Source organism: Dioscorea cayenensis, chromosome 2 (genome assembly GCF_009730915.1).
Source record: "Dioscorea cayenensis subsp. rotundata cultivar TDr96_F1 chromosome 2, TDr96_F1_v2_PseudoChromosome.rev07_lg8_w22 25.fasta, whole genome shotgun sequence".
Lineage (NCBI taxonomy): Eukaryota > Viridiplantae > Streptophyta > Magnoliopsida > Dioscoreales > Dioscoreaceae > Dioscorea > Dioscorea cayenensis.
In genome coordinates this window covers 21,379,526-21,397,445 of record NC_052472.1, presented here as the reverse complement: position 1 = coordinate 21,397,445, position 17,920 = coordinate 21,379,526, and the positions used below count along the sequence as shown (strand labels likewise).

Genomic DNA, 17,920 nt, shown 5'->3' with positions numbered 1-17,920 from the left:
AAGCTATGAATTTGATTGTTTGGTCTTTATGATGAAAATGCACATGATCAAGTCATTGTAGTATGCTATACATAATCCATTTTTTTTGTGTTTCCATATTTATGTTTGTTTGTTGTGTTATAGAAAGTAAACAAACAAGACGTCTCTATTGTACACTTATAGTTTGTTGTATGGTGGTCTTAAGTTTAGATTTTTTTTTTTTTTTTATTTACAACATAGAATGGTTGGATTTAATGAGTGCACTATAAGGTATCACCATGGAGGGTCCCTGTCAATGGAAGAAGAGGTCAATTATATTGGTGGGAAAATGGATGAGTTTGTTCAGGACCCTGATAAAGTATGTCAGTGGGATTTATTGAGAGATCTCAAAGACCTAGGATATGATATTAAAAAACATATGGAATTATTCTATTTGGATGATGGGGGAACACTACATAATATTAGTGATGATGTAGGAATTGTTGGCTTATCAGAAATGTCAGCAAAACATGGGACAACAGATGTATATGTTGAGACATCATATGCAAATATTCGAAATTCCCTGCTAGAAGCATTGCTAGGTATTCTAGTAGAGGTTGCAATAGAATAGGCGAAATTAATACTGTTAATCTGGATGCTGACCATGACATTCTCAGTGACAATGGCTATGAGTCAGGAAAAGATAATGATGAGACATTAGTTGATGTCCCATTTATATAATACAACTCAGATGCTGATGAGGAGATACAGGAGGCTAGGGATAAGGTGAAAAGGTATGTTGAGTTCAAAAAGACAATTCAGAAAGAAAGAAATTGGAGAAAACAGTGATGATTGTGGTGACGAAAACCAGGTTGCATGAAAAAATGAAGATGACCAAGACAGTGTTAAAAAGGGTGCAGACATTGGTAAGGTGCATGGTCATGAGACTGAGTATTTACAGTCTTCAAATCCTGCTAGTTATGAAGACACAAGTGAGGGTTTCGTAGGAGATGACGCAAGAAGGCATAGATCTAGTAGGAGGGTGTTTGACCCAAGCAAAAAACTAGATGATTTCTTTCTAGACTTAAGATTCAAGGATTTGAAGCAGTTCAAAAATGAGCTGGTTGAACATTCAACAAGCAGAGGGTTTAAGTTCAAGTACCTCAAAAATGATTGAAGGAGGATTAGGGCCACATGTTCTGCTACAAAGTGCAAATGGTTGATCTTATGTTCTTGGTGCAGTGATAAAAAATGTTTGTTGTCAAACATTATGAATTAAAACACTCATGCTTACTTGGAGTTACAAAAAACAGGAGGGTAACATCTCCTGTTGTAGCTAAAAGGTTTGGTGAGATCATCACTGTCATGCCTTTCATTAGGCCTAGACATCTGAGGGAATAGTCAGGAAAGAATTAGGAGTCTTCATCACCAATAAAGTATACAGAAATGCTAGGGATCTAGTGCTGAACAAAATTGAACAACAGTTTAGGGAGGATTTTGGTGTGATAAATAAATATGCAATGGAGTTGAAGGCAACAAATCCTGGATCTAATGTGATTGTTGAGTCTAAAAGGCAGCACCAAAATGAATTACCAATTTTCCAAAGAATGTACATATGCTTGGCAGCTATCAAAGAGGGATTCACTAGGGGTTGCAGAAGGATCATAGGTTTGGATGGGTGTTTCCTAAAAGGTATGATGAAGGGACAATTATTGTTGGTTGTAGGAACGGATGCAAATAACCAAATGTACCCAATTGCAAGTTGTGCAAAAGGAGACAAATGACATATGGGCATAGTTTATTGATTTGTTGAAGTCTGATCTTGGGATTATTGATTGGCTTAGATGGGCATTGGTCAGTGATATGCAAAAGGTATACACAGAACACTTCAATTGTCATTTTTATATTAAATGGCACAACATTTACAAATTCTGTTTTGCAGGGATTAATACATGCAGTGAATGATCTTCTACCAATGATTGAGCATAGAATGTGTGTAGGACAAATTTACACTAGATGGGGGAAAAGACACCAAGGCAAGGACCTCCAAATTAAATTCTGGAATGTTGTAAGGTGTACTAGCCAACCTGAGATGCAGAAACAATTAGATCAAATGTGTAAACTTCCAGGAGGAGAGAGTGCTACAGAGGAATTGATGGAGAAATGGCCACTTTCAAGTTGGTGTCAAGCCTTTTTTACTAAGATTGTTAAATGTGAGGTAGTTGATAACAATATGTGTGAAGCATTTAATGGTGTCATTCTTGAATCTAGGAGTAAACCAATTATTAGTTTGCTAGAGGATATTAGGCAATATGTAATGACCAAGATAGTCATAAAAAGAGAGTATACCAAGAAATAGAGGTGTGATTGTGGTCCTAGCATAGTTAAAAAAAAATTGAAAAAGAATAAGAAAGGAGTGCTAAATGGCAGGTCTAATGGAATGGGGGTGCATCCCATGAGGTGTACTGGGATAATGTGATACTACATGAAAAGAGGGGTTTCTTATTGTCCTGGCAGATCAAGTGTGCTCTTGTGGAAAATGGCAAAAAACAGGAGTTCCTTGCCAACATTCTCTTACAGCCATTGCTTTTGCAGGAACAGATCCACTTAATTATGTCTCTAATTAGCCCAAGAAGGACATGTATCTGAAGACATATGCCTATGTAGTTAATCCAGTGAGGGGTAGAACATTCTGGCCAATAAGTGTAGAAAGCTCCTTGTTGCCTCCCATAGCAAGAAGGATGCCTGGCAGGCCTACAACAAAACAAAGAAGGGAGCCATTGGAACCCAAAACCAAGAGGAAGACAAAGTTGTCCAGGGAAGGAAGGGTATTTAAGTGCAGCATATGCCATACGGAAGGGCATAACAGAGCTTTGTTGTCCAAGAAGAACTTCATTGGTGAGTAATTTTACTACATGTAAGGTTAAATATTTGCTTGTATAAAACTTAAAATTTTCGCATTGTGATTGTGCAGTTTAATAATGATGGTATAGATCATGAACCAACTCCAACAACAGAACATGGTAATATTACTTCATATGTGGAGGTAAACTGATTTATACAAAACGCAGGAAAATTAAAAGATATTATGTTTATTTTTAGTGTTGGTGGTTGGTAGAGAGATGGTTTCTTTGATTGATGAAAATGATTGAGATGATGATACTAAGTAACTTGGTTCTTTTTGTATCACAAACTGTAGATATTATGTTTATTTTTAGTGTTGGTGGTTGGTATTGTTATTAATGAGATTTATTAATGTTAATATGACATGATTTTGTCCGGATCATGATTGGCTCAGTGCTCAGTGGCCTGTGAAACTTTATGCAGTGACTTCAATTTTGTTCTTTCTTGTCATCTTTTTCATCTTACATGTCCGGGTTGGTGACGTGAATGGTTGGATATCCTCCAGTCTTTGCATGGAAGGTTGTGGCCGTGAACCGAAAAATGGTGTCGGTTGTTGCCGGGGTTGATGATGAAGAGGGGAAGTGGAGAAAGGAAGATGATGAAAAGGGAAAGTAAATGAAGATGATGAAGTGAAATGAATTCGAATCCGGGTTTGATTTTGGAACGGGATCCAATAACTTAAGATTTTGTTAATTTGAGGCTTATCTGTTTTCTAGATATTTTAAAACGGTTTAATATAATTTTAATTTTTAAAAATGTCACGTTGACAATATTGGACGGAGAAACCAACCTCCGTTAATGGCAGGAGTGGACCAACATTTCCCAAACTGAAAAATAGAGGGATTTTTGTGGGCCAAATTAGAATAGGGGGACCAAAAGGGCATGCTTACCTAGTTAGAAGGATTAATTAAGGGATTAAACCCCCTTTTGCCGGACTTTGATTTGATGAATTTTTTTAATCATATTCACATATTTTTGAAAATTATAAATTTTGGAAATTATTACAATAAAATTTATTAGAAAATAAACAATTTTTTTTAATAATATTGTTATGTTAGTTGTACACATTTGACTATGATCTCAAATAATATTAAAGTTTTTTTAAAGTACTAATTTCTAGGTTTTTACGTTAGTTGTACACGTTTGACTATGTTTCATATTTTTGAAAATTATAAATTTTGGAAATTATTACAATAAAATTTATTAGAAAGTAAGCAATTTATTACAATAATGTTTTAAAGACCACACCTGATCTTCCTAATCAACCAATTCAACCAAGAACAGGTCACCAGTCCGGTCTGGTATTTTAAAAATCAGACTGAATCAGCTTTTTCATCAGGGAACTAGTCACCAATATTCCAATCCAATAATTTTAATAAAACCATTTATTTAGTGAGCTATTATTGAACCGGGTCAAACTAGAAACCGATGAACCTGTTAGACTGGTTACCTCGGTTAAAAAGCAATGTTCTAAAAACTAGAAACTTCATTTTTAGGCCTCCAAAACTCCTAAATCCCAATCTCATTTCTTCTCCTGAATCTCATCCTTGAACAATGTGACACATTTCATGTCTCACCATCCTTCCCTCCTTGCTTCCAAACGGCTCCCCAACCTTGACCTAGCTAGTTCTCTTCTCTTCCATACATACATCAATAAAACATTGATGCATTTTATCATAAAACATTGATTTGGGTAGAGATAAGAGGATGACATTTGAGTTTTCCATTTGTTTGTTGTTATTTATTGAATGATAGGAGAGGATCTTCTATCTATCACTCATTTTAATAATATCTTCGTCTTTAAGGATTTTTTTTAATTAAAAAAAAAGGTTCATAATTAACTCCAATGATTTTGTGGAAAATTAAAATAATAAAAAACAAAAAAAAAAACCATTCCATGTAGTTCAGGATTGGGAACCACACAACTTTCTCTTTCCAAGGATGTTTAAAAGATAATTTATTTATTTTTAATAAGGTGGATAAACCACAAATTTATTAGAAAAACTAGAATAGCAAACAGCGAACAAACAACACAAATAAACTAACAACAAAAAAGAAAATGAACATAAAAACTAAAACCAGAAACAACAAAGACAAACAGGTTAAAAGGAGTGCAACACCAACGGTGTGACAATCCTAGAAACACAACAGACAAGAGTAAAAAAACACTGTTGAAAGCACATGGGTGTAAGACCCAGACGGCGACTGAGATGACGAAGTCCACCAAGAGTTAACAAAAAAGGGTCACTCATGGAGCTGAGCGTGAGCCGACCTGAATGCCAAGATTCACTGATCTGGCATTTAAGAAGTTGAGAAAGCGCTTGATGAACTGAATGGAATACTAAAGATTTGTTATGTCGGAGTCTTTAGCTGCAAAATAGTCTTTTCTTTTTTTTCATTAAGGGGTTTGGATGCATTATGTTTGAGATCACGAATATGAACATGGCAATAAACTTTAATAGAATTATTACTTTTTTTTTATTATATGATTTTTGTATTCAGTTTATCAAGGATATCCTACCGATTTAGGATAAGATGACAACTACTCATAGCAACTCCTAAGAGAATTAATAGTGAATTTTTCATTTCTAATTTTTATGATTTTTTTAAAAATCCATTTATTTTAAAAATGAGCAAAAGCACTTGAATCAGGCAGTTGAAAACAGTTCAACCGCTAACGGCTAACCAATAAATTAATCAGTCCGATGACTAGTCCATTTTTTAAACATTGATCGGAAGTGGATATACACTTTTCTTTTTTTTTTAAACTAATAGGTGACAAGCGCCCCTCATTTAAGAGAATGTCAAAGTGACATATGTCACACCCACCCCTTCCACCGAGGTAAATGTGGCACCCATCAGTTAAAAATTACTTTTTAACTGGAAACTGACGCCTCTCAAAAACCAAATCAAACTTACAAATCATATTTTACAACTTTACATCATCTACAGGTCCAAATACATAAATACAACAAATATAATTACTCAAATTTGCGGGTACAACCGCTACAAGATCACAACAACAATAAATAAAAAGAAAGGAAGGGGACCCACTGCAATCCTGAACTCAACCCCGACTAACTCTATACTCAATTAGGCAATCTAGGGTCCTGCTCCTGCAGCTACAGCACATTCAGTTGGTCGGTTGTGGCTTAATAATTTCAAATACTTAAATACAGTGTATATAAAGTACATAAATACCAACTGCTCAAATAATTTTCCAACTTTTCCAAAATACCATAATTCTAGCAAAATACAATATTTAAAGAACTCTTGAAACATAAATTCAACATAAATCAACATCAATTTGATTTTCTCAGAAAACACAAATTTTGTGAGAGACCCGCCTCATCACAATTCAAAAATAACATAACTCTCAAATTCAAAAATAAAGCAATACCCAACACTCACCCAAAGATAACATGGTCTAGAAAACTCTCTAAACCTTCGCCGTGGCGCGGCTAGGGTTCGAGTGTCACGCCCGACCCGCGGGCCCACGGGACGCGACAATCGCCGCAGAATCCCGAGGAGGGATACCCCGCCACTCAACCCTCGTGGATGCCGCAAGGCTAATCAACACACCCTGAATTCAACAATATACATATCGCAGATATAGAATAGAAAAAAACAATGTTACACAAACGACAAGAATAACAACAACAACAACAACAACAACAACAACAACAATAGGATACAGAAAATATAGAGGTTCACAAAAATACACAGGGAAACACCCTAACAACAGTAGGAAATGGTAATACACAGAAGTTTAAGAGTATTTAAATACTAAACCATGCAACAAGTTTTCTACACACTAGTGGATCCATAGGTCTTATAACATGTTCCATGACAACAACAACATACATGAACTGAAGGAAATACAATAGATGATAGAATAGTAGTAAATGCCCAAAGACGCCGCCACACTGGTCACACCTACTACCCGCAATAGCTCGAGGAAGAAAGAGGGATGGGTAACTCAAGTTACTCAGTGAGGGAGGTTAGCACAACCTTAGCGTAAAAAAATACACCAACAAAGAAAAAAATAATAATAATGAATCATCAAAAATAAATGCTTTTACCAAAGTGATACAAGTTTAGAAACATTATTACATATAATAGAAGCCTTCAAGAGAATTAAAAAAACATAATAATACCAAGAAAAACTCTTTTTACCCCAACTAGGGTTTACAACACAAAAAAATCATAAAGCATGGTTTTTAAATACAAGTAAAACAACAAAAATATCATGGGTTTGAAATAAATAAACACAATACCCAACACTCACCCAACATAACATGGTTCTAGAAAAACTCTCTAAACCTTCGCTGCGGGCCATGGCTAGGTTCGGAGCCGCCAAGGTACTCATGCCCTTGACGTTGACCCATCAGGGGCTCACCGGCTAGTGACTCCGCCACCCGATGAATATCCAGCCGTGGCTCTACACTCCCACCGAACCGCCCTCGTAGTAATCAGCCGGCCGACACGCCACCTCAATAGGGTCGGGCTCGGAAGACCGCCCTACCGCAGAGGGATATCACCAAAACAATCACCACAATAAAAATACAACTCCACTCGAGTACAATATCCATCCATGATCATAATCAAGAATACCTCGCCATTTGCACGAGGACAAGATAAACACATAAGCAAAGCCCAAACTTTTTAACACAAAAATAATTTGCAAGTCCCAACACAAGCAACAACATGGAAATCCTTTTCCTTTCAACAATCCAAAAATTTGCTTTCAAGCCTAGGATTTCACCAAATCAAAGATTTTCCATAACAAAAACTCAAGTTTCAAACAAAAAATAAAGATTTCACAAACTCATGGATACATATATCAATCACAATTTCCACGATAACAAAACAAAAAGCCAAAAAGAGACATCCAAGATTTGCCTCAACAATAATTATCATTCACCAAATTACCAAACAAGTATAAATCAATAAAAACTTACTTAAAACATGAAATGCATATATATATATATATATATAGCTATTGGCATTCTTCTAATAAAGCTATGCTAAATAATTCCACTCACAGGATCGGCAATTTATCTTCCTCGCAGCTACTCCTCGGCTAAGTCTTTGCCTCGAGCCAAGACTTCTTCTCCTTGCCAAAGCATAACAAAACACCACAAAAAAATTAGCAAAAAACAAAACAAACAAGAAAAACCCTAAGTTTTCTAACAAACCACCCTAATTCGATCCTAAGATTAGCTCAAAAACTAGGTTTAAAGGTTACCAATGAATTCCTAGGGGTTTTTAGCTTCAATCTAATCCAAAGAAATCAAAGAAACAACTAAATATTCCCCGGTGCTACAGTAAATTGACTTGCTACAAGAAAACCGAGCCCTATACTATGGTTTTTCTCCCAATTTACAACTCTAAATCACAAATTTTCTTCTACAACATTCTCACACAAGATCAACAATTCAATGGCTTCAATTTAAACCTATAAACATGCAAATCCATGGAGAAATTCTAGGTTTTGAAAAAAACTAAAAACAAGGAAAAATACAAGAATAAATACGGTATAAAAACCATAAATCTATGCTTACCAAGCTCAATGGTGAAGGAGGAAGAGATAGGATGCTTGGTTCACGGAAAAACTTCACCGGAAAAAAATAAGAAAATGGGAAGGTTCGCCAAGACAAGGAAAGAAGAAGAGAAGAAGAAAAAGAAGAAGAAGAAATGTTTTAAGGGAAAAATCTTTCGGGTCAGCTACAAGAATCGGGTGCTACATAGAGACAGCCTCTATCAAAACCAAAGCTTTCTACAGAACAAGTCGCTATGTAACCGGGCTTGCTACAGGATCAGTCGCTACAAGAACGGGTCGAAAAATCTATAGAAATGGGCTATAGTAATCTACGAGAACACTGGGTATAACATTCGAGCAGTCGCAAGGAACTCATGTCCTTAACGCTGACCAATCGGTTCACCTGGGTCGCTGACCCCTGCTACCCGATGAATATCCGACCGTGGCTCTCCGCTCCCACCGAACCGCCCTCGTAGAAATCAATACTCGAGTCCACCACGCCACCTCTAAAGGTCGGGCCCTGGGGGACCCACTCATCGCAGAGGTCGGGCCTTAGCCCTGCCATCACCGTCCAAAACCATCAAGTAGATACAGAATAATACAATCGGGTATAAATCATATCACAGGATCATTATCCAGGACAAGTATTCACATCACGGAAATAACCATTATTTTCCACAAAGCCAATGCCAAAAGTATAACAATGCATAATACCAGTAAAGCCCAGATCCACGATACCATTCCTATACCAGGAAGGGAAACCAATTCCACTAACAATGCCGATAAAACATTTTTAATATGCTCACATGGTTTCGCAAATCACTCCAAATCAAAGCATATATACCCATAAAAAAATTAAATACATGAATTGAATAATTAAATCACATATACATGTATTTCCACTATTCACAAATATGTATAATTATACAAAACTGATGTATCAATACGGTTTTCATGGCACATCGTAGGAAAAATAAATATAAGTATATTTCGATCTTTATACTGAAATTAAACATGATAAAAATGAAATACTTAAACATTTATTTCCAAAAATACTAGCTATTAAAAGCAGTTATTTCAAAAATAATAATAATAAATTAATTATTTAAAAATAATAGCCACTACCAACTCACTCGGTGTCCTTGGGTTCCTTGCTAGACCCTGAACTCCCTCCCAAGACCGAACAACACCCTAATGTAATAATATAATAAAAAAATAAATAACACATTTAAACCCAAAATAAAATACAATAAACAATAATAGACTCTCTATTGGCCCACTCACTCCAATCGGTTCAAACCTGACCTTGCATAATCAAATTGGTCTCCAATTGCACTTAAGCCAACTCAATTTGGCTAGACCATTCTGAAACAACCTCAATTCCGCTGAACCAAGATCAAATTCACTGAACCAAACTCAATTTCACTGAACCAGCCTTGAACCAACTCAATTCTTATACAAATTCTGTTGAACCAACTTGGTTCGGCCCAAAACCCTTAGCCCAACATCCAAACCAAACCCAAATAACCTTCAACCAATTTAATTCAACCAAACCATTCAAGTCCAACCACACTCAACTTGATTTGATCAAACCCAGACCAGATCAATTCAATTAAACCCAACCACTTCAATTCTCATCCAAACCCAATTCCAATTCAATTAAAATGGACTTTTTAAACTAAATCAAACTCAACTCAATCAATTCAATTCAACTCAACCAAATCAAACCCAACTCAATCAATTCAATTCAACTCAACCAAATCAATTCTAACTTGGTTTGATCCAACCAAATCAACTTGGCTAACTCAACCAATTCAATCCAACCATCATCATTAACATCTTAATCATCATCATCATCATCATCATTCATTTCAAGCCATTTCAACTCAAATACAAGATTTTTCCAAATAACTTCAAGCATTCATCATTTTTATTTTTATTTTTTCCTCTCGGGTTACTGTAGCAGATGAAGGGAGAAGAAGATGAACCTTCAAATTCTAGAGTTTTCTCCAACTTAAGGTTTCAGCCGAAATTCACTTTTAGTCCCTCAAAATATAATTTCTTACAAAACCATCCCTGGAAAACTCACCAATGGTCCCTGAATTATGAAATAGTATTCTCAAACGGTCCTTTCAAATTATCCAATGGTTCCTGGATTATAACACAATATTTCAAAAAGATCCCTTCCATCTTACCTTCCAGTCCTTGGTTTCCAGAAACATTTCACATCAATCCTTTTTCCTATTACTCTTTAACCCAAAATCTTTTAAAAACTTTTACATTTAAGTCTTTGTTCTTTCCACTTGGGTTTCTCACCAAAATTACTCTGTACAAAAATCTTACTGCAACTGTAGTAATACCCTGAATATATTTTTCCAACAATTATCCACAGGTTCAGGGTATTACAATCCTTCCCCCTTAAGAAAATTTCGTCCTCGAAATTTCTTAGCATGTATGCATCTGATGTCACTGAATTTCATTTACTTGTTCCAAGACCTGTTTCTCTTCCTACAAATCTGCTCAATAGTAAATAATCACACTGCAAATCACTATGTATCAGTCAATAAAGAGCATGCCAAACACCTTTCTTTGGCATCTTTAAGTTAACTCATTTTGAATAAAACCAATTCCGACAAATATCTCAACACATGATCCTGATCACAGTACACTACTCAGCTCTTTGTCTCAAATGTCAAAATCTACTATCAGTCCTCAATCCTAATATGCAACTTAGGTTTTAATCAGATTGGAGACTCTAAATACTTCTACTGGGCCCTTAACTTTATGTCTAATCACTACTAACTCTCCAAGTCTAGACATGACTTCTAAACTTATGCTCAGATCACAACCCGTGATCTCTACCAAACTGGGGATATCTCAACCTCAGCACTCGATACTCAAAAAGATGTCACACCCACCCCTTCCACCGAGTAGAATGTGAGCACCCATCGCTTAAAAATTACTTTTTAACCTGAAACCCGACGCCTCAAAAAAACCAAATCAAACTTACAAATCATATTTTACAACTTTACATCATCTACATGTCCAAATACATAAATACAACAAATATAATTACTCAAATTTGCGGGTACAACCGCTACAAGATCACAACAACAATAAATAGAGTGAACAATAATAAAATTTGGAAAATATTAAAATAATTTTTCTATAATAACAAATATTTTGAAAATAATAAAATTTGGAAAATATTAAAATAATTTTTCTATAATAACAAATATTTTGAAAATAATAAAATTTGGAAAATATTAAAATAATTTTTCTATAATAACAAATATTTTTGAAAAATAATAAAAATTTGTAAAAATATTAAAAATAATTTTTTTCTATAATAACAAATATTTTGAAAATAATAAAATTTGGAAAATATTAAAATAATTTTTATTATAAAGTGAACAATCCTTTATGCTTAAATATATTTTTTTTCTGATCATTAGTTGTGCACTATCATCATATTATTGAAACTTTCATCCTTTTTAACTGATAATAATTTGCGAGTCTTCAACAAGTAGCTGATTCATATAATTTTCATAAGATATATTTTAAAAACATTATTTAAGTTTAAGATAAGTTAAAATAAAAGATCAAAATTTAAGTGAATAGAGTACAAATTTGAATTTAACTCTTCTGTATTCAAAATCCAAACATAATATATGTTTTACTAGTACATAATATTAAAAAAAAACCCAAATTTAAAATCTCAATATTGTAATTTTATATGCTTAAAGTTTAATTTTTAAATTAGTAATCATAATTAGACAATAAATGTATATTAATTGCACTACATTACGTCTCATTGTCTCTTTCCATATCATTTTATTATTATTATTATTATTATTATTATTATTATTTAAAAAAAAGACAAACATATGCCTCTATCATGAGTGAGTGTGAGTTATAATATTATCTATGAATTAATTACTCCAACAAAAATTTAAACTCTCACAATTTTACATATCACAAAAATTTAAACTCTCACAATTTTACATATCACACAAGAAATTTTTTTTAGTACTATTAACTATTTAAATTAAGTGGCTTTGGCTCTTTCCACATTATACCATTTAACTTTAAATTTTTTATATTATTTTATTATTTTTATTACGGTGCACTAACATTTTTTTTAACTAGAATAAAATAAAATAAAAGTCTATTACACTGTTGATAATCAAAGGCGAGATTTTCTTGGGTGTTTAATCATCAAACAGTTCTCAATTACAAATAAAACAATAAATAATAAATTTAATTTTCACACAAAATTATAATATATAATTTCACTATAAAAGCACCATAATCCAAGGCCAAACAACACATCTCTAACAAGAACCCACGAACTCTATTCTCTTGGGAATAAACACAAACATCTCCCGTGCAAAACATCAATGGAGGACATACTAGCATTCTCCGACGCCATGGACATCGGCTGCGGCATCGCTTTGCTGATGACGATGAAGGCCATGATCGAGTTGGACGTGCTAGAGGTCATGGCAGCAGCTGGGTCCGGCGCTCTGCTCTCATTGGAAGAGATCGCGTCTAAGATCCAAACCAGCAACCCTGACGCCCACGAAGTACTTGTTGCATGTGAGGAACGGAAATAGTGATGCAATTGATTTCAACACTGATGCGATATCACAATATCTAAAGAATCAGCACATAAACGAATGGGCAATGCAGCGATAACATACTAAACCAATCTCACAAGAATAAACCAAGAGACACCAATTTAACGTGGTTTGCTGGACACAATGTCTCACATCGACGGAGAACAATGTTTCACTATATCATGGGGAATAACAAGAGTGCAAGAGTACAAGAATACTAACAAATAGGGCATAAAAGCCACAAGAGGATTACTAGTTCTCAAGAACTAGTCTTACGCCTCAAAGGGTCTTATACCTTTCGCTTTTAATGAGATCAAGTAGAACCATGCCTCTACACCTCTCACTCTTTTCCACTTTCCAAATACTGAGAGAATTCACTCTCTCTATTTTTCTCTCTTTTTTCTTGTTACACAACACCCAACAAACATAACCTTATATAAACAATAGAGAATCTAGACCGTTGGATAAAAAGAGATCAAGATTTGGCTTCATCTCAAAGATATCAAGTCAATATTTAACAGGACTCGACAGAATGCTTCGGTTCTTGGGCGCGCACAAAGTGGTGACTTGCGAGGAGGTTGGGGAGAGCAAGAGGCGCTATGGATTGAGCCCGATTTGCAAGTTCTTCACTAAGGATAAAGATGGAGTCTCTATGGCTCCACTCTTGCTAATGCATCACTGTAAAGCATTGACAGATAAATACAATATATATATATATATGTCACCATTGCAATATTTTTCATTCCCCTCTCTACTCGAGGAATGAGAGAAGGTCGAGAAATTATTAAAATAAATAAAAATAAATTAAGTGAGAAATATAATAAATAATTTTTAATAATAGTGATTATATATTTTTTATAATTTTCAATTGTTTTGGTTCAAAATAAAGATTCAATGAGATGGGGAAGATGATGTGTGTGTGACATGGATGTGAGCTCAAAATTTCTTTATTTCTTAAAAGAGAACCTTATGTAGTTCTGTTTCGTTTTCTTTCGAAAATTGTATGTACAAGGATGTCAACCACAGTGAATTGATTAAAAAAATTATTATTGAAATTTTTAAAAAGTTGTAAAAACATTTAAACAGTTAAAAGTAATATTTTTATTAATTTCATATATATATAACTTGTGCTAATGAATTTAAAGAATTTTTTAGTTTACTATTTTTTTATGGAAAAGAATATTTTTGTTATTTTTATATCTTTATAAAAAAAAATTAATTATTTCAATAACCAAAAGAAAATTGTTATTTCAAATAAATAGTTTTTAGACAAAATAGAGATAATTATCAATTTATCATCAAGAAAAAAAACCATATCTATTTATAAAGAATATTAATTCTGCAAGTTGATTAAAAATGAGATTTTTACTTAATATTCTACACATGCAAGGGCAAATATCAAGCATGCCGTGTTGGATGGGAGTGTCCCATTAATAAAGGCTCATGGAATGACAATTTATGAGCATGAGGACAAAGACCCCCCATTTCAGTGAGTTATTCAACGAAACCATGTTAAGCCAGACCACCATGTTCATGAAAATGATGCTTGAAAACTACAATGGATTTGAGAGCATTAATGTGCTTGTGGATGTGGGTGGTGATCATGGTGGCATTCTTTCCATCATACTATCCAAGTGTTATAGGACTTTTGGCGTCACGTCTTTTGGCGCGGATGTGACAAGGCTAAATAGGTCTAGGAGGGGTTATCTCATCTCTTTAGACCGATTTTCAGATTTCACTCTGAGCGGTCAAATCTACTAGGACATGATCAGATCATCTTCTCCGAGAGCGGAGTAGCGACCCGCTCAATTGAAGCCAAGACATCAAGCCTTCGTATCTTGTACAAGCAGACGCGTACATGCGGAGACAGTCTCTCGGTAGGCCGGTTATGGTACCGAGACATCCCCGGGCGGATGAACAGTGATTATCTGGCGCTGTTGACAGGCGGGAGACACATTATAGCCAATGGGGAGCATGGATGGATGTCGGGACCCGACAAATATGAACGTTGTTCGTTTGTTTGCCTTTGGAGAAAAATTCCGTCCGGCATTTAGCTCTTGGAACGGGAACATCTCGAACGACGTTCGTCTCGTTGCTCTTGGATGGGATTCCAAGAAGTTGGCTATATAAACTCTCCCCCTCCTTCATTTCATTCATTCATTCTTCATTTTCTCATTTCCACTATCATTCTTGGAGAAGAAGAGAGGAGAGGAGTTTCTCACTTAGAGAAGTGAGGTGGAGAGGAGAAGACTTGTAACCTTGGCTTTGGTTGTAATAGCTTCCATTCATCAATAGAGAGTTTTGGACTTGTAACCTTTGTGCGTGTCCTTGGGCTGGTGAGAGCTTTCTTCACCGATTAGGAGCAGGCTGACTTGTGAGGAGCAAAAGTGCGGCGCGGTTGTGTGTTTTGGTTGCCACACTAAAAACTCCCGTGACACCAAGTACCCACACATTAAAGCCATCAACTTTGATTTACTTCATGTGGTCTCTAAAGCAAGAGCCATTCAAGGTTAATCTTGACCTTATTTAACTTATAGTTATTAATTTTCTATATATCTTTAGAAACTATGCATAAATATATATTAAAAATTGTTTGTGGTTGTTTACGTGCAGGAGTGGAGTTTGTAGGTGGAGACATGTTTGAAAGTGTCCCAACTGGTGATGGCATCTTCATGAAGGTTTGTTATTTATTAATTAATTAGTTTTTATCCATTAAAAAAATAATAGATCAACCACTTGTTGGAAAAAATCTAGTTTGTTGTTGGAGCAGAAGCAGGAACGGGATGACAGAATAGGAAGACTGAGGCGTGCAAGAACACTGTCCTTAAGAACAAATTCGCCTCCTTTTTGCAGTGCGACAAGAAATCACAGACGGCGTTGTTCTCCAGGATTCAACAATCAGGTTCTCTGGTCGCGCACCAGAATAGAGAAACCAACGAGCACTCAGATTTATGATTAAGGGAAAAGAGGAAGAGGAAGGGAAAAAGTAAAAAACAATTTTGGAGATGGATCAGGTTTTATTATCAGTGGACAGGCGGCAAGGCAGAGGGGCGCGGAAGACGAAGAGGTTCGAGAACGGGCAGTTCTCGAAGAGGCACGGCGAAAGGCGAAGAGCCACGGCCTGAACTGAACACGGGAAAAGGCGCAAAAAATTAAATATGATGAAAGGGGTAAAAAGGTAAAAACCCATTACGTGACTGCACCCACTAAATCTGGTGCATTCGTGTCCGCACCATGCAGCTACGTGAGTTCAGAATTTCTAAGCTAATTTTCGGATCCAAACCCTGAAATTTGCACCCCCCCTGCGCTTGCGCATAAGAGAGCATAACCACTAAAGCAATGTTAAAGAATAATGAATAGTACTATATATAAAGTGGATGAAGTTCTTGTAGGTAGGAAATGTGATACTAAACTTTTAGTGGGAATGTTTTGAAACAAATGTGGGCCTAAATCACATTACCTTCTTGAAATCTGAGTAACTCTAATCGGGTTGGCACCTTTCGGCCATGCGCCAAAAGCCTGGAATTCATAAGTGCTCTAGAAAAACTTGCCTGAGTTTTTCATAGAAAGCGGCCCCACTTTTACACTTATATAGGTGAATCCATCAGGTGTAAAATTGCAATTAAATACACCATTCAAAATTGAACTATGGAATTCATTAAGAATCAAATTCATCCTCTCTACATTGCAATTACACTATAAACCATAGGAAGGGATAAGAAATAGATAGTGTATCTCCAAACAACCAATGACTTGTTTTTACCCATATGAATCTATTTCTTGGATTTACCAATTACACAGGTTGGGTGACTATCATTGTTAAATTTTGTTATAGGCAACAATCCCATTCCCCTCGATGTCTGACACACCAATTTTCTACCTAGTGCTTTAGTTAAAGGATCAGCCAGATTTACCTCTGATATTACATAGTTTAGCGATATCACTCCATCTTCAAGCAATTGCCTCACAATATTATGTCTTAGACGTATATGCCTACTCTTACCATTATATGATTTATTCTTGGCTCTGTACATAGCAGCCATCATGCTATCACAATGAATTGAAAGCCGAGAGGGCTGGTTTCATCCAAAGGGGAACATCGTGAGGAAATTCCTAATCCACTACGCTTGATGCTGTTTTCTCAAGTGCAACAAATTAGACTTCATTGTTGATTTTCTTTGTGCAAGTTTGTTTTGAAGACTTCAAGACAACTGCGAGCCCTCCTAAAGTGAAAATAAATCCACTAGTTGACTTTGTTTCATCTGAATCTGAAATCCAGTTAGCATCACTATACCCTTCAAGTATTACAGGAAAACCATAATACATTAGTTCAAAATTAATAGTTCCTTTCAAATATTTTAATATCCTGATTAGGACAATCCAATGATCCTTATTTGGACTATGTGTATATCTGCTCAATCTGCAAACTGCATAAGCAATATCAAGACGAGTACAGTTCATCAAATACATTAAACTACCAATTACTTGTGCATATTCATTTTGAGAAACACTAACCCCTTTATTCTTCCTTAAATGAAAAGCACTATTATATGGAGTTGAGACAGGTTTGCAATTAAATTGATTATATTTCTTTAATACTTTTTCAACATAATTTTCTTGTGAAAGCATTATTCCATCATCTGATTTAGAAATTTTAATTCCAAGAATAAAATGTGCTTCACCCATGTCCTTCATGTCAAATTTAGATGCAAGAAAATTCTTTGTCTCAACTACTATTTCTAATGAAGTACCAAAAATAAGCATGTCATCTACATATAAACAAATTATAACACCCACATTGTTAGAAAATTTGCTGTAGATACATTTATCAGATTCATTTATAAAATAACCATTGGAAACTAAAACATGATTAAATTTGTCATGCCATTGTTTTGGT

General features: G+C 35.1%; 1 protein-coding gene across 1 annotated transcript in view; it reads left to right on the top strand.

Annotated features, from left to right (window-relative positions):
- LOC120274775 (caffeic acid 3-O-methyltransferase-like) overlaps positions 1-15,978 on the top strand; it is a 17,640-nt gene extending 1,662 nt beyond the window's left edge. Inside the window, exons 2-5 of the mRNA XM_039281313.1 lie at positions 14,414-14,512; positions 14,756-15,030; positions 15,637-15,701; positions 15,877-15,978. Coding sequence (XP_039137247.1) covers positions 14,414-14,512; positions 14,756-15,030; positions 15,637-15,701; positions 15,877-15,978 — 541 coding nt within the window. The remainder of the gene's footprint in view (positions 1-14,413; positions 14,513-14,755; positions 15,031-15,636; positions 15,702-15,876) is intronic.
- The last annotated feature ends 1,942 nt before the right edge of the window (positions 15,979-17,920 follow it).